The following is a 27,430-nucleotide window of genomic DNA, read 5'->3' on the forward strand; positions in this document are numbered from 1 at the left end:
ATTTTTTTCTGCAACACCTGAGAGTTGAATCGTGACAGCCAGGTGTGATAAAGGCAGTTGCATACAGAACTGAAAAGACTGGTCTCAAGACCAAGAAGTGTACTCCTACAACTCTGGGGATGAACTGGTCCGTTACCCAAGACCCAGGTTTTCTTGCCTCCTGGGGATCTACTGCCACTCTAAATACACCAAGAGTACGTGATGGCGCGACAGATGCAATGTAAGTGAAGTGGACATTTGAACCTTTTCGGGGTCAGCCTAGTCGCGTTACAGTGTTCTAGAATATGGTAGATAACAGGGCGTGCTACAAAGCCACGACACGGGGCTGGTGAGGTGGTAGCTGTACGAGGGCCTCCTCGAGGGTCCCATGTGTGTTTATTCACAGGGTAATGGGTGGGGAGATTCTGAAAGGACACCAAACGCATCCCACGCAGAATCCATATCCTTGAAACACATGACAGCATCTAGCTAAAAATACACAGTAAGCCAAAAGCAGCAGGCCAAGGACTGAGTCACATGGCTTTAAGAAAGCCCTTGAAAATACGCAACAGGCCCGAGGTTTACAATCCTCCGCACAGGACAAGCACCACAAAGAAACGCGGGCTACGCGGTGGCTGAAGGGCGCTCTGTCCCGAGCTAGACAGCCGGCAGAGCCGTGGCGAGATGGGGTCGGTGGTCCTCCTCGGAAAGGAGATTATCATTTGATAGATACCTTCATTTCCTCCGGGGGAAATGAGGCCAATATTTCATTCGGTAGCCGAAGGGGGTATTTCTAAGAGGTTACTGGAGGGGGCGGGGGTGTTTGTTTCTGCTTCTGACTCATTGTGACAGGAGTAATGAATCAGATAACCTCCTTGGTGGGTTTGTTTTCCTCCACCATCTGGCCTTTGGTTAATAGGCCCGGCGGTGGACGCGTGGTAGAATCCGCCACTCCAGGTGCTGTTTCCTAGCTACTGCACAATTTTCAATCCTTTCAACCCAGTTTAGTGTGTGTCAGGACGGAGAAACCCTGTTGTTCGGCTGGCGGAGTGGAATTTAGTCAGTCCGGTAAGCAATGTAAGAGGGGTCTGTGGGATAGTTCGGCTTGGTGGAATGTGCTATCGGCGGTTCCGGGAGAACCTACTTCTCCTCATGAAGTATGCCAATGCAAGTTCTGTCGGGGGCAAAGTCAAACTCGCTATCCCTGCAGCCTCCTCAGTCATTTCACTTGGCCATACTCGATGCTGGAAGGAGCAAAGGAAATCCAGGTGAACTACTCCCAGCGGTGTGCTTGCTTCTGAAAGCGCCCCACTTGCGAGTGCACAGACCTTGGTAATACTGGGGTTTTTTTCTTTAGTAAAACAAGTGACGGGAAGGAAAGGGTGAGAGACAGGCGGACGGCCTAAGTAAGAGATTCTGACTGAACACCCTGCCGCGTTTCCCCAGAGTCAAAGCCGCTGGTTCCGGTCGCATGTGGGAAACGAGAGCCGCTGCGGCGGGCCCGCGCTGTAACCAGACTCCCTTCTCACACACCTGGAGAATTTGGCTGCTGGGACTGGACAGGTGGACACTGACGAGGGCGCTACAAGGTAGCGGAGGGACTCCGGCCTCGGGAGAGCAATGCGGGCACCTGCCCTCCTCTGAGAGGGGACCAGCGTGACTGCTGTGTGGGGAGGAGAGAAAGTGTCCCCGAACCCAAGCGGGAGGCGGGCGGGCGGGCGGCAGGTGGCCCGGGCTCGCCAGTGGCTCTGCCGCCCCGAGAGCAGAGCGGCGCGGCCGTGCGCACGAGCCTTCTGCCTGCGCCCGGTGGCCTGCCCGGCTGCTCCCCGGGGACAGCTTCCTGCGCGCAGCCTGCCAGAGCTCGTAGGAATTCAAGGCTTGTGGCCATGTCAACTTGTCGAGTGCGTAAATACCGGAGACCGGATTGGAATTGAATATGCTATGCTTGTTTCTGACCCAACACAAGAGTTTTATTTTCACTCGGCATTTAAATGGTCTAGTAGACAAAACTAATCATGTTGATTTTATTTTTGAGTAGTATTAATGGGGGGCCAGGACGCTGAAGTGAATATTTTCACATCAAGGGACCATTATCAGAACAAAGTTCCTTTGTAATGGCCGGTCCTGTCTTGAGTGAAATTTTAATTAGGATAATTCTAGGCAAGGCGCAGGGGAGGAAGGACAAGCCATGACCACATGCATTCCAATGAGGGGACCCGAGGCAGATGTGCAACACAGCTGAGGAGGACGCAGAGTAAAACTATCCGCACGGCTAAGCAGCCTCCTGTACCACAGAAGTCCAGTAGTTCTAAGAAAATACAGATATGGTAGAAAAAGTAAGAAAATCTTCACCACAAAACCAATAGTTAACTACTAACAGAGAAAGTTATACACAAAATAGAGCTCTCCACACAGCAATCACGCTTGATCTCAGTCAACTGACTCGATGCCAGTGCCCACACCCGTGGACCCAGCTTGGGGCGCGGCCTCGGGGGGGCACGGGGTGCTGGCCACAGGGGAAGCAGGGTTCGGCTGGGCGGGGGAGCCTGGGGCGGCGCAGGGCCGTGGCACCCCCCGCCCGGAGCCCTGCTCCTTCAGGACCTCCACCTTCTCGTTGAGCTCGTTTCTTTCTGTTTGAAGAGCCCTGCACAGCTTCTCTAACCGTTCCAGTTTGATTTGAAAGGCCTTGTATTCTTTATCTCGGACAGTTTTCTGTGAGGGGACAAAAAGGGGGGAATTTATACACCCTCCGTGAACAGGAGTCAGGTCCGTGCGCACAGGAACCCGAGCCGCCCCAGAACTATGCGCTCGCCCCCGAGTGGCCACGTCCCGTGGCTTGAGACGCCCAGCCGCCACCCGCCGCGCGCACCGTGGCCCCCGAGAGGCATGTAATGCGTTTCTGTTCTAGGCTGGCAAAATGTAACTCCCTGTTGGGCTTTAAAAAAAACCCACCACCAAAACCTACCTTTTAAAATGTCTCTGTTGATGGAATAGTAAGAAAACTTAAGAAACTCGTCACTAAACCTAGCAGGTGCAAGAGCGAACGGCCTACTGAAAAACGAACTCGTCTCTACAGATACTGCTTCCACTTTGTGGACGGGAACAACATTCAAGCGGTGACATTTAGATCGCAGAGAATCGCTCGGCTGCGAGGCTGGCCAAGTGCCGACGCTGCCGCCTTCCTGGGGACCGGAGGAGGCAGAGGGGCCTCCTTGGCCTGTGTGCGCAGGAACCTGCCCGGTGCTGCTCCAGGTGGCGGCGCGGCGTGTGAGCCCACCCCGGGCCTGGCGGGCCTGGCCGTCCGGGGCGGAGCTGGCCGCCAGCTCAGGTTTGGGAAACCACTGCTGGGCGAGCAAAACCTAGATGCTCTCCAGTGCCCCCACACCGGCCTGGGCCAAGCAGCTGGCGGGGACGAAGCGGAGCCCCTGCTTGTAGCCTTTTTCCCACCACCGGGGAGACACCCCAGGTTCTGCTTATCTGTCGCCCCAGCTCCAGCCAGAGTCCTCAGCAAGGACGGACAGGAGTCCCACGGCCCGCCCCCTACCCGGTGAGGTGCCTGAGCTGCCCGCGCCCCACCTTGGCTGTGGGAAACCACCTCACCTCTTCAGCCATCTGCAGAAGCGCTTTGTTGTTGTTTTCCCACTTGGTGCGCCATATTAGCGTTTCTTTCTCCAGCTTTTTAATTTTCTTTGTCATCTGTGATTCAACACAATCGCAAATGTAAATTTGAAGTTTGATCTCTTATCTCCACCCCTGGTTCCCCCCCCAATCTTAGAACGCTCCCCCTTCCCCCCACTAGCAGGTCCTGCCTTATGGGCTCCCTGCGGCAGGAGCCAGAGGGGAGTCAGAGAGCGACCAGACGGCCCCCCAGCCGGGCAGACCGTGTTAGTGAGTTTTCTGTCCATTAAGCTACTTCACCGGATGATGGAAGGGTAGGGGCCTCCAGCACCCCAAAGATTAAGACTCAGTGCTCGCCAACACTGTATCCCCTGTGACCTGGAGGACCAGGGGAGAGGTAAGGTAGTCCGTCCTAGTCCCTGCCCCTAACCCTCCCCCTCACGACTTGTTTCAGAATTTGCTAAGGATAAAATGGTTCCAAAATTAAGGGGCACCTTCTTAAACCTACGCTCCAAGGACTCAGCTTGTGGAAGTTTCAAAGGAGGCTTCTCTGCTGCCAGGAGTCCCGAGTTGAGCACTCCCCACGCCCGCCCGCCCGCCCGCCCGCGCCGCAGCGCCATCCGGCGGGGCTGGCCGGGGTTGGCTGAGCCTAGCGGCCTGTGCGCCCCGCCCGCAGGATAAAGCCTGGAGGATGAGCTCGGGAAGTGCCCTGCTAGCCTGGACAGTGTCACTAGCCTCGAGCAGGGGACGCTTCTCCACAAGGATAGCGCCCGGCAGTGCTGTTGCTGCCTCAACAGCACCTCTGCCCAGCTGAGGCCTCCACGGGGACCCCGGAGGCCGCTGTCTTGGTGAAAGGGGGGAGGAGTGCAGAATGACTCTGCTGCTCCCTGAATTCTCCAGATTATTGGGTCTAAAAATACCTGCTGGTAGTCACTGGAGCACTGAACATGGCTATGTCTGAAATACTCCAGGAAGGTTATTTGTTGAGGAGGATGAAACGAAGGTTAAGCACCTTGTCTACAGTCCTTTTATCTGAGGCAAGCGGGACGTGAACCCAGAACACGTGCCCCCAACTACTGCATAAGGTCTAGCGACAGGCAGGGCTCCGCCCCGGGACAAAGGCCAGGCGCCCCTCCCCGGCCCGCGACATTCTTTGACAGCCCCTGGTTTAAGGGGAACGCGTGACCTAGAGTAAGGCCAGATGCATATGTGTATATTCTGGTTCTCGGCTTGACAGCAAGGTCTTCCCTGAAGGTGACGGGGGAAAGAGAAGCGGGCCAGAGCCCTGGCTGGTGCGAGTCCGTGGGAGCACAGTTAAAACACTAGGAAAGCAGAAACACCGATATCAACGTGTCCATCTCTACCCCTCCACGTGAGCATGTGAGGGCCTGGGCTTGGGTGTCTAAATGATTTGCTGTCGAGCACACAGCTCTTGGGGGGCGGGGGGGGGGGCACCTGAGGTACTTAAAAACAAAAGACAAGAAACAAAAATGAAAGCACTTTATTTCTTGCAAGTCATATTTAGTAGAGGAATTCACTTCAATGATAGCATCTTAGCAGCGCAGAGACCATTCCCTCCGTGGGGGTCGGGGGAGGGCAAAATACCCAAACATCGCACGAGGCTCAGAAAGGATGGAATGGAGGAGGCACCCTAACCTCCTGAGCTCGTCCAAGGAGTGGCTGTGCTTAAAGCAGCCTCTGTCCACTCCCTCTTAGAGAAGAGGCTACTAAAAATAGGCCAATACCTTTTCCATTTCCTGGCGGAAGGTGGTAAACAGTTCGTTGCTCTTTGCCATGGTTGTCTGGAATTCTTCAAACTTGTCCATATAAAGAGAAAGCTACCGGGAAAAGATACGAAAAGTTCTGAGTTTCAGGTAAACTATTTCCAAACCCAGTGACTTTCAGAAAGAACACAGCGGCGCTACGCATAAGTCACTTGTTACAAGTGACAGAAATGGGACCGAGCACGCCCTGCCGGGGACAGAGACGCGCACGCTGGAACCTGAGCGCCTTCCCTAGTGCTGTTCCACCCATCGTGAATAGTGCAAGGTGTGCTACAGCTACAACTTCAACAAAGCTGCAAGCGTTTCATGAGTTACCCCCTCACAGATCTGAAAAACTGCTCTTGGGAAAGGATCGTTCTCAGAACACCGCCAGTGCGTGTCTTAGCTTGGCACTGAGGACATCTCTTCACGAAGGCAGGAAAATGAAACAAGCCAATGAATGCCTTGATCATGCTGGGGGGGGGGGGCAGAACTCAGAATAGTGTTGAGTGCTGAAAGCTAGAAGAGGTAGAAATACCACTTTTTCTTTCAACTCCTCAAGGGATTGTTTTTCTAGCTGGGAAAACAACAAGCCAAGCGGAATGGAGAAAGGTGGAGTCCACCCTTTTCACCCCCGAGACAGGTGTTCAGAAGCAGGGGGCAGGACGTAGTGGGGGCCACAATCATTTGGGAGTTTCTTGTGGGTAGCTCAATTTCGCTTGGACCAGGAGGGAACTCTTGAGAGCCGTCTGGAGTAATGGCATATTGTTGGGCTGAGGAAACAGGCCAGAGGGAAGCTCTCACAGTATGTGTGAGGCAAGCAGGAAAGGCATGGAAGCTCATCAGAGACCAAGAAATAGTACGAGGAATGCCTTTCCACCTTCAGCACTGCTGTGGTAGTGCCCCCGGGGCAGGAGAGGGGTGACCAGCCCAAGCACGTTGTCAGGTGAGACCAGCAGCCCTTGGAAGCACGCGCTGACTGGGAGAAACAGACCAAAGGCAAGGCCAGGGAGCCCCGCCCCGCCCCAGAGGCTGGCACCGGTAGGGTGAGGGGAAATGAAATGGGCCAAGCAGAGGGTTCATGACCTGCCTGTAGAGGGCGGCGGTAACTGCCTGGGAAGCTGCAGGCCCTGAGTGGGGAACAAACTTTTAAAATGCAGTTTTTCTCAACAGACTGTAATCTCAGTTGACTGAAAAAGGGTGAGTTATAAGTAGAAGCACTTCATTTCACCTGTCTGTAAAGACCAGGGGAGTTTTTTCTCTACATTTTCCTTGAGGGGGGAATGGCATCTGCTAACCCCACTTGCACCCAAAACACAGGCTGCGGTGGGAGAGACCGCAGGGGTTTGGATGGAAAAGCAGGGAGATGATACGCAAAAGCCCAGGCCCAGAGGACTTCATAGCTGAAGTGAAGAATTTACAACAGGGCTTCCCTGGTGGCCCAAGGGCTTAAGTCTCAGCACTATCAAGCTGTCTGCAGCCTCCCTGGCCAGGGAGCTACTACCACATGGCGCAGCAGACCTCTCCTGGCTCGCCCGCTGCTCCCCTCAGCAGAGTGTCTCAGTAGATCTACCTGTTCTGCTCCCTTCTCTGTCTCTGGTGAATCCTCTCACCTCCCGCACCCCCTCCCCCCCACACCTCTGGCCTACACCCCAGTTCTTCTCTGCAAAAAATAAATTTAAAAAATAAGTTATGTATTCATACTGCAAATTTCTAAAGATTTTAGGCTAAGTTCTATGCAACTGCCATTTTTTAAAAAAAATATATCCTCTTTTATTTATTTTTTTTTAAAGATTTATTTATTTATACAAGCACTGGGTAGTCAGAAGCGCGGGAGGGTGAGAGAATTCACCAGAGCCAGAGCAGGGAGCAGAACAGGCAGACTGAGAAAATACACTGCTGAGGGGAGCAGCGGGCGGCAGGAGAGGTCTGCATGCCATGTGGGACCCTCGCCGGCAGCCGGGGATCGAACCGGTGCTGCAGAGGCTGCGGGCAGCTTCACAGCGCGGCACTCAAATGCTTGCGCCACCAGGGGAGGCCCGCAACTGCCATTTTGATTTTATAGGTCAAAAAAGTCAAGCAGTAACTCCATATGGTTAAATTTAATACAAAAGAATGAAAATCTGAGGATTTATCAGTTTTCTTTGGCTGGAAATGAGCTGACACATGTGGGAACAGATCGAGAAGGGAGGAGATACCTGGGTGGTGTTAAGAGGCCACTGCAGAGAGCGGGACTAAGGACCCCAGTTTGCCTGAGACCTCATCAGACCCACTTTGTTTCCTGGGACACAGGAGTTTGCGTGGAAAGCAGGAAAGTCTTAGGAGAAATAGGATGTGCTAGTGACCCTAATGAAGAGGAAAATCCCAAGCGGGACACGTGATCTGGCTGTAGCTGGGCACACACAAAAGCACCTTAAAGGAGATTCCAGGTAGGTATGAAACGAAGCAGATTCTTCTTACCGAGCCTGCTATCCCCTACAGTCAAGTTACCTGCTGCTTTAGTTGTACTTCCTGCTGTTTCATTTGTTCGTATTTGTGCCTCGATTCTGTTGCTTCTTTTAATAACTAGAAAACAGAAACATTCTGGCAAAACACTAATAGTAATTACAAATACGAGCGCGTCAAGTGGCGAGATGGTTAGGCCTCGCCCTCCCGCCCTCCGTTTCATCCAGAAGCGTGTCCAGCGATGACACGTTCCGTTGAATCAATGGCCGATTCCCTGCGTCTTCATCTCCTACGTGTTGCCACGGGCAATGCACTAGTGTTCTTCTCCCACTCGGGGCAAGTGCCGGGAGGCCTACTGGGAGGCTCACAAAACTCAGGGTTAAATTGTTGTAAGTGAAAATAATTAGAACTTTAAGAACGTTGACATCATCTGGGTGCTTCAGAAAGCCCCTCTACTCAGCGAGAGGCAAAATGAGGCCGGGTGGAAGGGCAATGAGCAAAGCAATGAGATCAGAGGCCTGGTTGGGTTTAAAAAGTGAGGGAGAAGGGATGGAAGTTTTCACGTACATACTCGGGTTTTTAAAGAAATTATAAAGAAGCTGCCCCGTAGGCAGCTATGGAATTCAGTCCCTGGAATGAAAAGGTGACGTACAGTTCAAATAAACGCTGAGACGTGCAACCAGAAAGGACAGATGAGTATGTGAGCACGTGCGTGTATGCACGAAACTGAGACTCCAGCTGTGGAAACGACAACTCCGTCTTCAGCTGACCGTGGGGCACCGCTGCGGCGGACGCCGCGGGACCAGCCTCTGAAAGCTGCCGTCTCTCTTAACCCCCGCCCAGTGTGACCTGTTCGTGTCACGGAGGACCACGCCGGGCCCGAGTCCTCCTACCAGGATTGCCCCGGGGCCTAGGTTACCTGCGTCATGCTGGATGAACAGTCCTCATTATTATAAAATGTTTAATTTTATTATTTTTCGGTCAAACACATACTATGCATATGTTAGATATCCATGCCCAATGAGAACCCACTGTGGTCACAATTACTGACACGCAGGAGACTCTGAGCATACTCCGGGGAACAATGCTGACTGATGAGGGGGTACAGAACCCTGTTAAAACCTCATCAAGAAAAGATGCCAGATCCGTAAAATAGTTGCCCCCGTTTCAAGTTACTTGTTTGAAAAGGAAATGTCACAGTATAGAGGAGACCCATGTTTGCAAGCTTGATATTGAAATGACTTTGCCAAATCTAATGTGCTCAATACTGGTACAGTGCCTGCACCTCGTGACCACTACTACCTAAAAGTGCAGAAAGAACTCTGAGCACAGAAGCCGAGTGAGGGAGGTCTTCCTGGGAACTTGGTCTCGCCAGTGTATCTTCTGCATATACATCACACAGCAAGAACAAGCTAAGTGCGTTCTCGCACCTTCTCAATTCAGAGCAACGACACACAATTAGCATGACCCGGGTGCACTTTAAATGTAGAATAAGTTTAAATGATTTAAATGCTTTCTTACAATTTTGGCGATATCGTGAAGAAACAACTTACAAACTCTCTCTCTCTCTGATGCTTTTCATCGGCTTCTTTTATCAGCTGTGTCGTCTGCTGAAGCTTGGCATCCACAAGCTGCTGCTGCAGTTCCTTATGCTTGAACACTTTATCAATATGCTATGGGAAAAGTAAAATTTCTGCCATCACTGAATGAAAAAAATGGACCCCGATACCTTGCTCCCTCTGCGCTCCCTGCCAACAGCACCACAGCAATGATGGGCTCCCCCCCAGCACTGCCCCTCCTGCACCTCCCCTGTGCTCTCCTGCCCCCCACACCCCCCCGCCCCCATTCAGGACTCAGGAGCAGGGGGGCATCAAATGCCTTTCCAGCTGTAAGCATGTACTTCCTACTTCTGCCCTATGGGGAAAAGTCTCAAAAAATCATGGAAAAGGAGAGCAAACTGCAACCCAAACACACACAGCTCCTCATTCTCTTCTCCCCTTTAAACACTCGCGCCCTTCTCAGTGGGAGGCAGCAGGCTATGATGGGAATGGCCCCCCAGCTCCCTCACGGCAGTGGGGGGACAGCACACCTCCACCGCAGTAACATGAAAGCCAGGGCGGTGGCTACACTAAGTGCTTTGGTGCCTGGCACACGTGAGACATTTGATGAGAGATTGTTATTCCCGAATGCAATTGCTGAGTGGTTATTTACATATAATGAAATCACCACTCTTCCTTCCCAGATGCAGAAAGAGCGGACTTTTAGTTACAATACCTCATGTGAAAGGAAAAAAATGCTTGTTGGGAACAGGTAGCCTAAGTCGGAGGGCAACAGATGGCCTGAAGATAATTTAAGCACGATGGGGTCCTAACCAAAGGATATTTGATCATATTCACAATACATGGCTTACAAGTTATATGATCGAAACATCTTATTTTCAAATTTCCTACATGAGTGGTAAGGCAGACTCGCTAAACAACAAAACTAAGCTAATTTTAAGAAAACTGAGGCTTTGTAATCTAATAAAAAATTTACTCTCTGGGACAAAAAAGGTTTCAATAAACACACTCTAAAAATAAGAAATAAAAAGAGACAAGGAAATCTTCGTGTTCATAAAGTGGAAGGACTATATTTAGATCCTATCTCAAATAACTTTTAAAGCGGAGACAATAAAAAAGCTGAACAATGACTAGATATTTATTATTGTTAATTTTTTAGGTGTGAAAATGGTATCATATATGCTTCTCTCTTTGAGGTACACACTCAGGTATCTATTAATGAAATAATATGACACCTTGAATTTGCTTCAGAATAACCCAGGGAAGGGGATGAGAATTGTCTCCAACTTTCCATAAAAGAAGGGAAAAGAAAAAGCAAAATGTAGAGAGTGATAAACCTTTTTTTTTTTTTTTTTTTTGGTGGGACCCTTGCTGGCGGCCGGGGAATGAACCAGCGCTGCAGAGGCTGCGGGCAGCCTCGCAGCCCAGCGCTCTACCGCTGCGCCACCAGGGGAGGCCCAAGAGTGATAAACTGTTAGGAAAGTTTTTGCACTTCGCAACATAGGCTGCAGAGCTGTCTTTGTGGACTCCTCTCCAGCAGCAAGGAAAACAAAAGAGAATATAAATAGGGACTACCTCAAACTAAAACGCTCTTGCAGAGAAAGAAACCTTCACTAAAACAAAAAGACACCCTCATGAATAGGAGAAAATATCTACACACCGCACACCCAAGGAGGCTCTGATATCAAAGATCTACAAAGAGCTCCTAGAACTCAACAGAAAGAAAACCACCCAATCAAAAAATGGGCATAAGTGCTAAAAAGGCATTTTTCCAAAGAAGACATACAGATGCCAACGGGCACATGAAGAAATGCTCATCATCACTGATCATTAGAGAACTGCAAATCGGACCACGAGATAGCACCTCACACCTGCTGGAATAACCCATCTCAAAAAGACCAGAAACGACGAGCGGGGGCAAGAATGTGGCACAAAAGAGACCCTGGCGCTGCTGGGCATGCGGACTGGGCCGGCCCCTTCGGAGAAGGGCGGGAGGTTTCCCAACAGAGGAGCAATGGATTGCCCATGTGACCCAGCGATTTCACGCCCGGTATCTGACAAAAGCACTAACTCGAAGGGGCGGGACACACTCCACGCTCACTGCAGCGCTCCGGGACGGCCAAGCCACGGGAGCAGCCGCGCGCGGGTGACTGCTCGGCCGAAGAGGCGCGTGGACGCGGCGGAACGCCTAGCTATGAATAAGCTAGGGCGGGATGATGCTAAGGAAAATAAGCCAGAAGGAGAAAGACAAATCCTGGATGGTGTCACTTGAACGTGGAATATAGAGGAACGAAACGAAGGGCTGGTGGACAGAGCCACACGAGTAACAAACCCTGGCGGTCTGACTGCAGGACCAAGGCTGGGGGCGGGGGGGGGCAGGAGAGAACACAGCAGAGCGAGCACAGTAAACTATGGTGCAGGACTACGGGTGTTCTGGCGGTGGGTGTGGTGTGGTGACACCACCTGACGGGATGGGATCCTACATCTCCCCAAACCACAGCGCTCTAAGCCAACATGACCGCAGTTAAAAAAAAAATTTGTCAGGCTGTGTGTAAACGCCAAAGTTTGCACTGAAAATGGGATAAAGTAACCCCCAGAGATGCCACAATTAAAAAAAATTTAATCTGTATAAAGCTAATACACATAAAACACAATCTCTTACTAACGTAGAAGGCAGGGGATGCACGGAACGCCGGCCATTCAGCCTCTGAAAGCAAGAAGCCTTAGCAGGCAGGTCACCAGCTATTTGCTTTTCAATCTCGACACCACCTCTCAACTTCTAGACTAGCTTGCAGCAGTCTTAGTTGGAGCCCAGTGACCAAGTGCAGCAGCCATGGATCCTTCCAGTAAGCTATTTCAATGGGTATATGTGTGAGTGATTAAGAAGCAGGTTCTTTTTCTCTCCCCAAACGTTATTAAAGCCTTATTTAGAAAGAAAAAGCTGAAACGTGTGATGCAATGGTAGGGGGCCCGAACACATTATCAGACAGTCTGAGAGATGGGGTGTGTGGGAGCCAAATATTTATCCCTCGTTAGTTTGGATAAGGGGGCACGTGTGTGCTAAAGGAGCAATCTTCCGCTGTCCCATGGAAGGCAAGGAGCACTTAAGAGGCCTCCAGGACACTCGTGGCATGCCCACACCCATCAAGTGCTGACCCCAAAGAATCCTTCTGGTGGGGGCCCAACTTCTCTGTGCACAGAGGTTCTACGGCATCCTGTGATCGGAGCTTTACTTTAGCACCAAAGGGTGAACGGTCGCTGCTCACAGCGAGACGCTGTCTGGACACACAAACCTCCTCCCGCAGAGCATACTGCTCAATGAGCTTCTTCAGCTTCTCCCCCAGTTCGATGTTTTCCTGGCGGAGCTTGGCGTTGTGGACATCGTGCTGCTCCAGCTGCGCCTGGATCTCATTTAAAGTAATCTGGAAGTGTGCCGTCGCTTCTTTACGCCTCTCTTCCTCCTCTCGTGCCTGCTGCATATTTTCTTCCTTATTATCCAAAATAATCTCTGTTAATGGCACAGACCTGTAGATAAGATGCTCACAAAAGCTGCTGCTGCTATGTGTGTTCATCTACTGCTGCCCTGCAGTGCGCTTCTGAGCTATATATAATTCTTTCTCCTTATTTATAACCACAAGGCTCATTTTAAAGCCAGCTTTTCTTAAGTAGAGCGATCAGAGAGCTGCAAACTGCCCTGCTATTAAACAGGCGCTACGTGGCCATCCCCTAGTCACGACAGAGAGAAAGGCGCTTCTCCAGGCGCTCAGCAACTTCCACATTAGGTTCCCAGGGACCCTCCTGGCTGGGTAGCAGGGCGTCTTTTTTTTTTCTGCACAGAAGAACTGGGGTGTGGGCCAGAGGTGTGGAAGGTGAGAGGATTCACCAGAGACAGAGTAGGGAGCAGCGGGTGAGACAGGAGAGGGCTGCTGTGCCATATGTGGGTCACTCCCTGGCCGGAGATCAAACACAGGTCGTGGTGGTGATAGCGCTGAGACTTAACCCCTAGGCCACCAGAGGAGGCCAGGGGCGAGTGGGGGGGTGGGGGTGGGGTTCATCTTAAACCAACATGACCAGAGAACCCTTTGTGCAGCTTCCTCTCTAGGCCACACCTCCTACTCCCTGGAGGTGACTTCCAACTCTTACTAGGATAGGACTGGTAATAACAGACTAAACAGTCACCAGTTCCATCAAAATATTGATTTGCTACAGGAAAAAAATACCACCTACTTTAATGTCTAAATCCAAGGGTTCAGGGCCTCCCCAGTGGTGCAGCGGGTTGAGCACAGCGCTGTGAAGCTGTCCGCAGCCTCTGCAGTGCAGGTTCAATTCCCAGCCGCCCAGGGAGATACCCACATGGCACGGCAGACCTCCCCTGTCTCTCCCCTGCTCCCCTCAGCAGTGCTTTCAGTCTGTCTGCCTGTTCTGCTCCCCGCTCTGTCTCTGGTGAATCCACTTACCCTCCCGTGCCGCTAGCCTGTAACCCAGCTCTTGTATAAATAAAAAATACATCTTTAAAAAAATAAATAAATCCAAGGGTTTAAAAAGCAAAGAAAAAATGAACAGCTCCTATATCAGGTGAAGCTCCATTTCTTCAGTGCTGCTGTCCCGGGCCTTGGGGGTGACTGTGGTGGGTGTGTGACGAGGGCTTCTGCTTGGGCACCAGCCTGGGCGCCGGCTGAGGTGGAGGTGCTATGCTAAACGTACCCGGGCAGTCGGCGGCAGGGATGGGCAAAGGCAGTTTGGCAATGGCACCAGTTAACAGCGCGCCAGGCGCTCGGCAGAGGAGTTCCCTGCCAGACTCTGGCCTCGCGGCTGTTACTACTCCTTTCTCAGCCCCCCTCAGCTGCTCAGACCGGATAATGAGCTACACCAGCACTCAGCAGGAAACCGGCCACGGCGCAAGCAGGAGAGCTGCGGTGGAAACACCAGGCCCGTCTGCGCTGCCCAGGACCACGTAAGCGAGACGTGAAGAAACATGAGGCCAAGCAAAGCAGAAAGCGAAGGCAGAACTCTGTCTCTGGGTAGAGACAAGGATTTATTTCAAATAGGTATAGAGGGTTACACAACACTGAGTCAGCGCCTCCTGAACACCAGAAAAATGAACCGACCAACCTTTAACGTCTTATTGTGGCGCTGAAGCTCCCTGCAAAGGGACTCTAGTTTGCTTCTTGCCAAGATGGCCTTGCTGTGCTCACTCTGCAAGTGAACTTTCTCCTTCACGATCTGGGCTTGCTTCTTCTGCAGAATCTTCATTTGCTTCTGAACATTCCTGCTCTCTTCCAGCTGAAATTAACAAGCACTTTCATTTAGCAAGCGCAGTGGACATCTCTGAGCTACTGCTGGAAGACACACAGTGAGAGCTACGGAGCACTTTCTCACACACCAAGAATTACAGTAGTGTTTCATTTCAATTGTCTCAGGCCATGCTACTCTGGCAACCATCTCTCCCGGTTGTGACAGGAAATTAAACAAATAATTCAGGGTAGGGAAAAAAAAAACAAACAATCTCTTTAGTTTATCATTTAAAAAAGTGATGTTTTCAGAAAACTTTTTAGGAATCCATAGCATGAAGAGTTTTACTTTTCTGAAACACACACAGGCTGTAATGAAAACGGTCCTTTGAATTAGAACTTAATAAACAGCGTTCAGGGTTCCCTGTGAGAGAGGAATCACTGCAATTTTAGGTTTGGAGCAAACGAGTATATTTCAAGGTTAAGTCAACACTAGCAGAAGATGGCAGCCTCGCTGACCTTCTCAGGAAGGAGGAAATGATGCTGAGTCACAATTTCAAGAGCTACAGTGCCCCCTGGTGGCTATCACACCACAGCCAGCACCCCTCCCAGGCTAGCTGACAGCTATTAAAAACACCTTTATGGAAGCTTCTGCCCCCCTGAATCACTTTGTTTCTGCGTGACAGTTTGTAAAGCAATCTGCCTGCCGACCACGGGCTGCGGCCCAGTCAGAGATGGCTGGTCCGCAGCAGGCCACCTGCAATTCTATGAGCACTGCAGCCCCTCTGGGCTCAAGGAAACACGATCCTGAATCCTGTAGTCTTTTGCTCACCTCTTTATCTCACCTCTGCTGGTCCTATATGAAATCACTGGTTTTAGTTGTTTTGACTTTATTGTGCAACTGAGAAAGTGAATTTTTTAAATTTTCTTTAAATTTAAGCTTCAGTTGCCAGATGTGGCTAATGGCCACTGTTTCGGACAGCAGGGCTGTAGATTATATTGCTAGAACTCATCCATATCGCTTGTATGTAGGTATGGATTAGGGGTCAGTGACCTTTTTCTGAAAAAGACCAGGAAGTAAGTATTTTAGGCTATGGGCCACTAAGGTCTCTGCTGTGTCATCTTTATTAAACCAAGAGACAATGTATATAGAGAAAGAATCTGGGCTGTCTGCTGGCATCAAAACACAGGCCAGGGCCCCCCCGGTGGCGCAGTGGTTGAGTGCTGGGTTGCAAAGCTGCCCGCAGCCTCTGCAGCGCCGGTTCAATTCCCGCTGCTTCCCGGCCACGGGAGGAGGGTCCCACGTGGCGCGCAGACCTCTCCTGCCGCCCGCTGCTCCCCTCAGCAGTGTACTTCAGTCCTTCTGCCTGCTCTGTTCCCCGCTCTGGCTCTGGTGAATTCTCTCACCCTCCCATGCTTCTGACTGTACCCAGTGCTTGTATAAATAAATAAAAATAAATCTTTAAAAAAAAAAAAAAAACCCACAGGCCAGGAGCTAACCTACACTGCTTTTTCTGTCTTTTATACTCTTGTCTCCAATTTAAACGTTTCCCTTCTTGTTCTCATCTTTCCCTACTGCTCCCCTCACATGGAGGGCTCTGATAGGGCCTCTCTTCCTGAGCCACAGGGCACCCCTTCTCCCAAAGCCTGCGACCTGACCCCGAGCGTTCTCTACCATCCTGCAATGTGGCTGTTGGAGGTCACCAACACCGATGCTACTGCTGCTTTCCTACTGCTCCACGCAGAAGGTGCCAGACTGCTGAATACCAGCTACGTAAGTACACACGGACCCCTTCATAAACAACCGAGGGAAATTTTTCGAATAACAAACAATTCATTTTTTAAAGCTGGCCACTGACAACTTAATGCTATAGAATGACTGCTTCAGCAGATGGAGATGCGTGTCCGCGTGCTCGCTGGTGACGGCTCACAGAGTGCTTCCCCACGGGCGCCGACTGCAGCGCGCGTATCAGGACCACTCCCGCCGGGCCTCCCACAACTCTTCCTTCAAAGGAAGAGTGTCCCGTGCCTTTCCTCGTCTTCACATTACAGATGGCAGTGCTTTCCATATTGAGAGTGCTTTCAGAATTTTACTAAAAAAAAAAACCTTGATTTTTTTATTTAGCCTTCTGGCTCTGTTCTTGTGCCGGCAACACTTCCACAATGATTTTCTGCTCCTCAATAAGAAAAGCCTGCCGGATCCTGTCCCAGACACGTTTAGCCCACATGGAGCCACCACGGGCCTGGCTGACATGTCTTTTTGCTTCCGACGGCCTCATAAGAACGCCCCAAAGTCAGCCTGGCCACCCACCACATGCGGGTCTTGGTGCTGTCCCAGCCGTCCTGGTCTCAAGGTGAACAAATTCTATTACCAAGGGTTTGGGACGACCTAGTTCTGGGGAGTCTATGATGGTGTGTCAAAGGCTGGACCATGATGAATGCCTCCAGACACCATCCCCAAAAGAGGAAAAAGAAAGCCACTTTCATAATTTTAAAGAGAAATAATGCTCCCTGAAATAACATAGGATCAGTGCAAATGAGGCTTGGAAGATGGAGAAAGTAATGCCTGGCAGACAGTAGATGCTAAATATTTCCTCAAACACAGTATTGTTTTGGTACACTATTTCATCTCCCGGTTTCAATCAATTCTGGAGATAATGGTATTATCTCCAGAATTCCCTTGGGGGAAATTAAATATAGGAACCACTACACCCCAATTGAATGAAAAGGCTGACTTAGAAATACTCTTAAGACCCACTTTCACAAAATTTATATCATATCTCAGCATTATAATAATAGTTCTATATGTATCACTGTATAAAATGAAATCATACAAATGAACATCAGCCCCAAGAAATCGTTTTGTTTAAATCTCACACTGTACCAAATCATACTTTAAAAAAGCTCACTAAGCCCATACACACTTAATTGCAGTTTATACGGCCCTCCCTTGATTTAATACTCACAAGATCAGCATATTTCTTACAGAGAGCAGCCAGCTTCTCTTCTGGAGTTGAAAGGGTGTTTAGGGCTTGCATCAATAATAAAACTTCTTTTCCTGATGATAAACAAAATAAGAAATAAGTCCTGAAGGATGAAGATCAAATCTAACCTGAAAAATCCTATATAACACTTCCTGTGTTCTGGTATTCAGTATAAAACAATTTACAGTATAACTAGAAATAAGAGATTTACCAGCTAAATTAAGAAAGTTATTTTTAAATTCTGGATTAACAGGAACCCTTGCATCCCCAGCCCCACCCCCAAATTCCTTCACTCACTTATAACCTTGCTTGCTAGCTACTTGTAAGAATTCTTGCTAAAAGCTTAAATTTCCCTTGCTTAACCACTGGAGTCCAAGGTAAGACCAAGGGCAAGTTACAAAGGGCAGAAGATTTTTATAAGCTTCCTCCTAACCAAGTACAAATATAGAAGCAAGTTCAAAAGTAACTTCAGCTGGAACTGTCTGCTAGCTAGGATGCACAAAAACACTTAGGACAAATATCCCATCCTGGGAGCAATTTAAGTAACTCCTGATGATTTTAATAGGCATAGTCCATGTATTTACCAAGTGTAGTATAAACAAAAAGATGTCAAGACAGCACTTCCCTTTGGGAAGAGAGATTAACAACAGTATTTTAAGGGCTTTGGTGGGGAGAAGCAGGTGGCTGAGATAGGAGGGGACAAATGGTATTTCAAAATAAATGATGATGGTCTGTTTCTTAAGCAGGGTGGTAAGTACCATTTTTATTTTTTGGAATATTCATTCATATGTAACATTTCATTTAAAATATATAATAAAGTGAAACATAGAGACTGCTATGAGAGAAAGGCAGGTTGATCTCAAAATAGAATACTTTTTTCCACCCACATAAAATTTTAATAAAAATCTTCACTTTGACATTCAGAGCACTGGGCAGAAATAATAAAAATCTCACACACTCTCTTACTGGAACAGGAAAACACACACACACACATCTCTCATTCAGCTCAAGGCCAATAAGAATTTTTTTTTTTTTAAAGATTTATTTATTTATTTATACAAGCACTGGGTACAGTCAGAAGCACGGGAGGGTGAGAGAATTCACCAGAGCCAGAGCGGGGAGCACATCAGGCAGACTGATGAAGTACACTGCTGAGGGGAGCAGTGGGCGCCGCAGGAGAGGTCTGTCGCGCCATGTGGGACCCTTGCCGGCGGCCAGGGATCGAACTGGCGCTGCAAAGGCTGCAGGCAGCTTTGCAGTCCAGCATTCAACTGCTGCGCCACCAGGGAAGGCCCCCAATAAGAATATAAAGAGGGGCTCACCGGTAGCCTATGGTTTAAGTCTCAGTGCTATCACTACTACAGCCTGAACTCAATCCCCGGCCAGGGAGCTGACCCACAGGATGCAGCAGACCTCTCCTGTCTCACCCGCTGCTCCCCTCAACAGTATATTTCAGTCAATCCACCTGTTCTGCTCTCCACTGTGTCTCTGCTGAATCCTTTTACCCCCTGAACCTCTGGCCTACACCCCAGTTCTTCCACAGATACATATTTTTTTTAAAAGAGTATTAAGAGATGATGAAATATGATTATTGAGTATGACTAGAAATAATTCTAATGTAACCTGAAGGTCTTATAAATGTTTTTAACCTCACACTGCATCTAAGATTGAGATACAACTAACATATCATAAAATTCACCTCTATTCACAAGTTGTACAACCACCACCAATGTCTATTCTAGAACATTTCATCATCCCAACTAGAAACTCTACCCCTATCAGCAGTGACTCCCCACAGTTCCCTCCTCCAGGCCCCTGGCAATCAACCATTCTACTTTGTGTGGCATGGATCTGCCAATTCTGAACATTTCAAAGAAATTGGAATTATATTATATGTGGCCTCGTGTGTCTGACTTCCTTTACTCGGCATTGTGTCAAGGTTCACCCACATAATCTATCAGTGCTTTCCTCCTTTTTATGGCTGAATCATAGTACAGAGGCATCATCTTGTTTATTCACTCACTGGCTGGTGGATGACTATGGTTTTGACTTCTGGGGCTATTAGGAATAATGCTGCCATGAACATCTGTGTAGGTTTTTTGAGTGGACATGTTTTCAATCCTCTTGGGTATACACCTACAGGCAGTATAGCAAGGGCGCATGGTAATGTATGTAACTTTCCAAGAGTTCATCTGCTTTTACACATATAATTGCTGGTTTTGAAGAAATCTGTCTAGTTTGTAAGGAATTAAAATTATTTTTCAGATTTCTGTACATTTTAAAGTTTTCCAAGTAAGCAAAAAATGGATTTAATAAGGAAGTTAACTCTAATTTAACATATAACACACACACACACACACACACACCCATACAAATCAAACATTGATGAGAAGTATAAAAAAACTCAGGGGCAACAAAGCTAAAATAAACAGAGATTTCAGATTTCATGAGATTTAACATAGCACATTCTTAGTCCTAAATCTCAAACACAGCAGGAGAAAACAAAACATACCCTTGAACGCCAGTCCTAACCCACTTGCTAAACTACCGATGATATTGTCTCTAAAGTTTCCTGACTAGTTCCTAAACAAAACGTTATCAAACAATACAGTTTTCATAGTACATTCTGGTCATGCTACCATTAAAGATACAAGCCAGGGAAATTAAGTACTACCTCAAAAATTTTTAAGCCAATTCTTGATTAGTTAAGAGAGAAATAACTAAACTTCCTGTCTACTGTCTGCCCCCTGCACTCACAGCAGCGCACGCGCTAACTAAGCCCAAAGACAGAAAGCAACATCCCCGCCACGACACGGGCGTGTTCACAGCCGCCTGCTGTGCGGGGAAAGAAGTAAAACAAGCCGCCTGTGAAAAGGCGCAGCCACCCAGCAGAGCTTATTACCTAGGGTTTTTTCTTTGTTCCTGTTACACTCCGAATCTTGCCGGCCATCAGGGGGGTCTGTTCGAGCTTCTCGTCCCGGAATCCCCTCTCGTGGCGCTTGCGTGCAGAAGGCCTGACTCACCAAGTCCCGGCTCTTCGCTATGAAGTCGCCGCTGTCGTTATCGTCTCGTGAGTGCTTGTTACTTGTGCCGCCACAGCGTGAGTCTTGATGCTGAAGAATGTCATTTGATTGAGAGTTATGCAACATATCTGCTTTCACCCCCAGCCCGCAGAGTCCAGCTTCTTCCGTTGTGCCAATCACAAACTAAAGGCGAGGGAAAGGCAAGAAGAGATGGAAAGGTGGTCAATAAAAATATAATCACTGTCTACAACCAGCAGTGCACGGCAGCGTGATGCTTTTTCTCTTTCTTAGTGATTTCTAAACCGACATAAATAGGCAGTTTCTAAGTTCCACTGAGAGGTGACCTAACTGTGAAATACGAGAAAATCAAAGTTAAAACAATCACATGAATGGTACACCAAAGAAGCAAAAATTGCCATTTAGTTGTGAATCTTAACTTATTCCCATAAAAATTCACCACTCAAAATAATTAGCATCGTTACAGACCTAAACTGATCCCAGGTCAGTGGACAACAACTATCCTGGTCTTCTCCTCAAGGGGCTGGGACAGCCGAGATGGCACTCTAGCTACCCAGCAAAAACCCACGGTCCTCCGCCAGGGCTCTGCCAGGGCCTACATTTCCCAGGCTCCCGGCATGGTGGGGGGATTCCCACGTGCAGTTTCCACCAAGTGATGTCTATCCCTTCTGCACTAACTTTCACCCTTAGAAGCACGCATCTTTCCCCCAGGTGCATCTCGACACCACTCTGGCTGAACACAGAGGTCTCAGTCTCCAAGACCCTAAGAGATGGCAGGGCCACAGCTGAAAGCAGCACTGGGCCCCTAAATTCCATGTACACGCAAGGGAAGCCACCCTTCTTACAAAGAACAGCTCCACTGGACTATTAGAGGAGTAAAACAATTTCTCTCATGTTCTTAAAAAAAAAAATAATGCATTAAGGGGACATAAGCTGTCTATTTCAAAGTAATGGATGCCACGCTCTAAACCTAATTCAGATTTTTAAAAAATTATAAAAGTATGTTGGAAAGACTCTTAAAAATGCTTCCATGGTCTCCCTGGTGGTGCAAGGGGTTAAGTCTCAGCACCATGAAGCTATCGGCAGCCACTGCAGCACAAGTTCGATCCCTGGCCAGGGAGCTGACCCACATGGCACAGCAGACCTCTCCTGTCTCTCCCTCTGCTCCCCTCAGCAGTGTACTTCAGTAGATCTGCCTGTTCTGCTCCCCACTCTGTCTCTGGGGAATCCTCTCACCCACCCCACACCTCTGGCCTATACCCCACCTCTTGTATGCATAAATAAATCTTTAAAAAAAAATGCTTCCAAAATTTTTTAAAATTCCCAACCATACACAATACATTTCATAGAGCAGAATTTCTCAATTCATAGGTAGTAAGTTTACAAAGAATTCCTGGGGAACTTACAGTAAACACCTTGTTAGATTTCATTACTGCAGGACCTTTGTAAAATCAGTAATACACCCAAATAACACACAAGCATTAATATCAAACCAAATGCCAAGTTATTATTTTAATGCATTATCCATACAGTTCCTTGTTCTATTTTATATTAAATATGAAACTGTCACATACTAGAAGAGCATATGAATACTCTAAGAGCCCCTTTACACGAAAGCAATGCAGAGGAAAAATGAGCACTATTAATACCATCTTTCCCAATTTTTAAAAATAATTTTCAAAACTGTTCCCTGAAAACTAAGTTTGACGACGGGGCCACCCCACCACAGTGTGGGCCTCAATACTGATGAAAGTCTGTTACAAGATAACTAAAATGAAAGACTGCTTATCTCCAAGGCATGACAGAATTTCCTCAGAAGCGCGATGGTAATACAACCCACAAGCCCCCAGGAGACGGCGTCAGGCCTTCTCCAGCAGACTCTGAGCGCGCGTCTGCGGGGACGGGAGGGGAGCACAGCGGTCCCCACGGAAAATCCGAGGACGTGTCCGCGATCCGCTTCAGTAATCATGCCAGCCTGCCCTGGATCGGGTGCTGCTGAGGTGTTCCGTTGTTCTGACTTTTGTTTAAACCCCCTTATCAAGATGTTATTCAGATACCATATAACCCAAGGCCTGAAAGCATACCAGTCACTCCCTGTTAGTGAACCTGGAAGGCTGTGCAACCACCACTCTAATCAATTTATTTATTTTTTTTTTTAAAGATTTTTTTTTTTTTAATAGAGGCATGTTTTTCTTTTATTTATTTGTTTGCTTGTTTGTTTGTTTTGTTTATACATGCACTGGGTACAGTCAGAAGCGCAGGAGGGTGAGAGAATTCACCAGAGCCAGAGCGGGGAGCAGAGCAGGCAGAAGGACCGAAGGACACTGCTGAGGGGAGCAGCGGGCGGCAGGAGAGGTCTGCGCGCCATGTGGGACCCTCCTGCGGTGGCTGGGGAGCAGCCGGGGATCGAACCGGCACTGCAGAGGCCGCGGGCAGCTTCGCAACCCAGCGCTCTACCGCTGCGCCACCGGGGAGGCCCTCTAATCAATTTAGAATACTCTCGTCATCTCAAAAAGAAGCCTTGCATGCTTCAGCTGTCAACACCTAATCCTCCCATCTCCTGCCCCCCACCCCGGACAATTAATGTACTGTCTCCGTAAATTCTGGAGCTGTCACACAAGTGGAACCATGCACATATATAGCCTCTAGCTCCTGGCTTCTTGTGCTTAACGTAATGTTTTCAAAGTGGGTGCATGTAGCGCGTATCAGTACTTCATTCCTTCTAATGGCTGAATAATATGGCATTGGATGGACACAGTCCACATTCTATTTATCCATCCATCAGCGGATGGGTATTTGGATTGCTTTCAACTTTGGTGGCTGTGAATAACTGTTATGAACATTAGTGCACAAATCTGTGTGTTGACATACATTTCCCTTTCTCCAGGGTGTGTGTGCATACATTATGTTATTATACACACACAGACACACACACCCAGGAACTGCTGGGTCATATGGTCATTCTACCCTTAACCTTTAGATGAACTACCAGGCTTTTTCTAAGCAATGCACTGTTTCTCAGTCCCACCAGCAGTGCATAAGATTTCCAATTTCTCCACATCCTCACCAACACTTGCTATTATCTGCTCTTTTGATTACGGCCATTCTAGTGGTATGAAGGCATATCATCTAATGAGTAATGATGTTGAGAATCTTTTCATGTGCTTACTTGTATACCTCCTTGGAAGAAATGTTTATTCAGATCCTTTCCCATTTTTAAAAAAGATATATTTATTTATGCATGCAAGAGCTGGGGTATAGGCCTAAGGTGTGGGGGGTGAGAGGATTCACCAGAGATAGTGTAGGGAGCAGAACAGGCAGATCAACTGAAATACACTGCTGAGGGGAGCAGCGGGCGAGACAGGAGAGGTCTGCTGTGCCATGTGGGTCAGCTCCCTGGCTGGGGATCGAACTTGTGCTGCAGTGGCTGCTGAGAGCTTCATAGTGCTGAGACTTAACTGGCCCACTGCTCCCCTCAGCAGTGTATTTCAGTCAATCCGTCTGTTCTGCTCCGCACTCTGTCTTTGGTGTATCCTCTCACCCCCTGTACCTCTGGCCTGTGCCCAGTTCTTGTATGCATAAATAAATCAATCTTAAAATAAAGACAAATACCTGCTGGTTTCATTCATAGGAGGAATATACAGAAACAAAACAAAAGATCATAACAAATCAAACCCAAAACAAACGCTAGGACCTTTTTGGCGCTTGATAAACCAAGCATTCAACATAGCATCACATTCAATAGAAACACTTCTTTTACTTCGGGTTTAAGATCCTGCCCCTCCAGTTCCGACGGGGTGACATCTGACTCTTTGTCATTGTATATATTTTCAGCCTGGAGATGACAACCAAATAAATGCACAGGTAAAACTCGCGCTGGGGGTTTGACAAGCTACCAGAGAGGGAGGGAAGAGAGCAAAGGGCTATGGGTGCTCGGTGTTAGGTGCGATAGGGTAACATGGAAACATGCATCCGAAGAGGTGTGAGCCAATACTCCTCAATCACATACAGTACTATAAACCAGTGTTACCTCAATTAAAAAAAATAATCTGTATTGTACACATCCCTCACATCTCATGTTTTCCTTGCAATTTTATTTCATCTTTCTCTATTTTCAGTTACTACTTTTTTGTCTTCAAGGCACTCCTTTCACACATATTCCATTACCACCTATTTGGCACGTATATCCTTCTAGACAGCAATAGCTCGTGCATAAAAAGTACTCAAATGTCAGTGGATGGAAAACACAAGGGAGCAAAATGGGTGCTGAACACAAGCCATGTAAAGCACCTAAGTATTACACACACAGTAGGAAAAACACCACTATTATTATTTTATCATTATAAGCAAGATAGTATCACATTTCCTTGCTCTCCTATGTAACTAATTTTGATATATCATATTTGGATATTTTTCACATTTGCTAATGAAAGATTTACTTTGATTTTACAAAATCTTTTGTTTATGAATAAGCCCAGTTCTAGCTGGTCTTGATTCAAACCTTATTCACTCTTGAAATAGCAGGCCTCAATTTTTCTACTGTAAAGGACTATTTGTTCAAGAACCTCCTTGAGGTATCAAATAGCGCTGGGCTATTTGATATATAGCACATTCTTAGGGCAACAACCTTATTTAAATTGTAAATGATTTCTCAGCCCTCATCAACTTAAGCAGAAAATTCTGTATCATGTGGCCAATATAACTCCTTATTCTGCCCTCTTAGATAACCATTCTGGATGCCTTTTCTTGGGTACATTCTCTTATACAAACAAATAGTATCAGCTAACACATATAGAAAATACTACATTCAGACAGTACCCTAAGCACTTTACTATATTAACTAATTTAATCCTCACAATTAAAACATACAAATCCTATTATTATCTCCATTTTGCAAATGCGCAAACTGTGGCATGGTGACGTTAAGTATCTTGGCTAAGGACACAGCAAACTGGAGAGCAAAGATTTAAACCCTGGCAGTCTAGCTTCCAAGTTCATGCTCTTAACCTCCCTAAACATGCTTGGTCTACTGCCCAGCCTTCTCACAGAAGTTAGTTAATAGTTAATAATGGGGACAGATGTGACCAAAATATAACATGTAAAGATAAATTACACAACAGCATGCCATGTATATATTACACACACACAAACACACACACACACGAAATAAACAATACTAAGACCTATAATCCAACAAAAATGGGCAAACAACCTGAAGCAAGAATTCACAGAAAAGTAAATGCGAAGGGCTCATAAACACATGCTTGACTTTATTCACAATAAGAAAAATGCAACTCTGGTCCTCCCTGGTGGCCCAGGGGTTAAAGTCTCAGCACTATCCAGCTATCACCAGCCACTGGGGGCGGAGTTCCGATGCCCAGCCAAGGAGCTACCCACATGACAGGGAGTTAACCCACAAGGCACAGCAGACCTCTCCTGTCTCGCCCCGCTGCTCCCCTCAGCAGTGTACTTCAGTCAATCCGCCTGTTCTGCTCCCCACTCTATCTCTAGTGAATCCTCTTGTAACAGGGTGGTCCCCAGGAAAGGGGGAGGTTCCAGGTTCCCTGCCCCACCCAAGGAAGGGTGGAGCTGAGCAGGAAGAGAAAAAGCTGCAGGAAGAGACGGAGAAAGGAAGCAGGATGGAGCAAGGAGACCTGGAGGAGTCGCATGGAGCCTAGAGACACGTGAAGAAACTACGCTTGTCTTTTGGTCGTGGACTGGGTGACACAGATGTGGGTGAGACCCGTGGGGAGGTGACAATGGCAGCTTTTATCTTGATGTTGATTTTGCTCTTTTCCTTCCGGGCTTGTCCAGTTGTTTGTGACCCTTTTCTGTGGGTCCCCACTGGAAGATGCTTTAGACTTGTAGCAGGCTTTGGGGCCTTGTTCTGGGCCAATCCCATTTGGATGGACTTTGACCCACGAGGGGACGGGTAACTTTGGGTGCTTCATTTAGAAACTAAACTCTTTGCCTTACCTGTATTGTTTCCTAGTTTTTATTAAAGATCCTTCCCATTAAAGTGTCCTATGTTTTGTGTTGATGCGGCGGATGGCAGAACCCATGTAGAATAGGCAGGTTTGTGGGGGTCTGGGGTGCCCCTCTCCCTGTCCTATAACACTCTCACACACACCCTACCCCCGCACCTCTGGCCTACACCCTAATTCTTGTATGCATAAATAAATTAAAACATAAATCTTTAAAAAAAGGGAAAGAAAAATGCAACTCTAACTAACAGATACCAGCTTTCACATCCACAGCTGACAATATGGTGAGGAAGGTGCCGGACACTGTCAAGCATTTCTGGCTGGGGGATAAATTGGTTTAACCACGAAGAAGTCACCCGACCCAGGATGGGTTTGCCTGGGCAGGGGCACAAGGGAACATTCTAAAGTACTGGAATGCACTAGATGTTGTGGGGGTTTGAGCTGCAGATGCATATTTTTGTTTAAATTCAGCATGTACACACTTAACAAGGCTTCCTGGGTGAAGGGACAGAGATGGAAAAGTGTAAAAACAAGTATAGTAAACTGTCAAGGGTAGAATTAGATGGTGGCAATTTGGATGCTCAGTATCAAACTCTTTGAACTTTACTGTATGTTTGATAATTTCATGCTGCACCTCCCCCTGCAGTGACCTTTAGGGCTAACCGGCCCTAGGTCCGGCTGGGCAACCAGCGCGCAGGGGAAGAACAGCAAAACCCTACCTGCTGCACCTCCCCCCGCAGTGATCTTTAGGAATGGCTTTCGCCACAGTCCCTAGATCCGGCTGGGCAACCAGCACGCGGGGAGAGAACAGCCTGAAACAGAGGAA

At 48.0% G+C, this 27,430-nt stretch overlaps 1 protein-coding gene across 1 annotated transcript in view; it reads right to left on the reverse strand.

The window, feature by feature from the left end:
* Positions 1–1,770: 1,770 nt before the first annotated feature.
* Positions 1,771–27,430, reverse strand: part of TXLNG (taxilin gamma) — a 43,711-nt gene continuing 18,051 nt past the window's right edge. The window contains exons 2-10 of the mRNA XM_037512659.1: positions 20,482–20,785; positions 17,562–17,653; positions 14,477–14,647; positions 12,658–12,852; positions 9,359–9,478; positions 7,851–7,925; positions 5,343–5,435; positions 3,580–3,675; positions 1,771–2,691 (exon numbers count right to left, since the gene is read on the reverse strand). Coding sequence (XP_037368556.1) covers positions 2,410–2,691; positions 3,580–3,675; positions 5,343–5,435; positions 7,851–7,925; positions 9,359–9,478; positions 12,658–12,852; positions 14,477–14,647; positions 17,562–17,653; positions 20,482–20,785 — 1,428 coding nt within the window. The 3' untranslated portion in view covers positions 1,771–2,409. The remainder of the gene's footprint in view (positions 2,692–3,579; positions 3,676–5,342; positions 5,436–7,850; positions 7,926–9,358; positions 9,479–12,657; positions 12,853–14,476; positions 14,648–17,561; positions 17,654–20,481; positions 20,786–27,430) is intronic.

Source organism: Talpa occidentalis, unplaced genomic scaffold (genome assembly GCF_014898055.3).
Source record: "Talpa occidentalis isolate TD23 unplaced genomic scaffold, MPIMG_talOcc4v2.1 talOcc4.15, whole genome shotgun sequence".
NCBI lineage: Eukaryota > Metazoa > Chordata > Mammalia > Eulipotyphla > Talpidae > Talpa > Talpa occidentalis.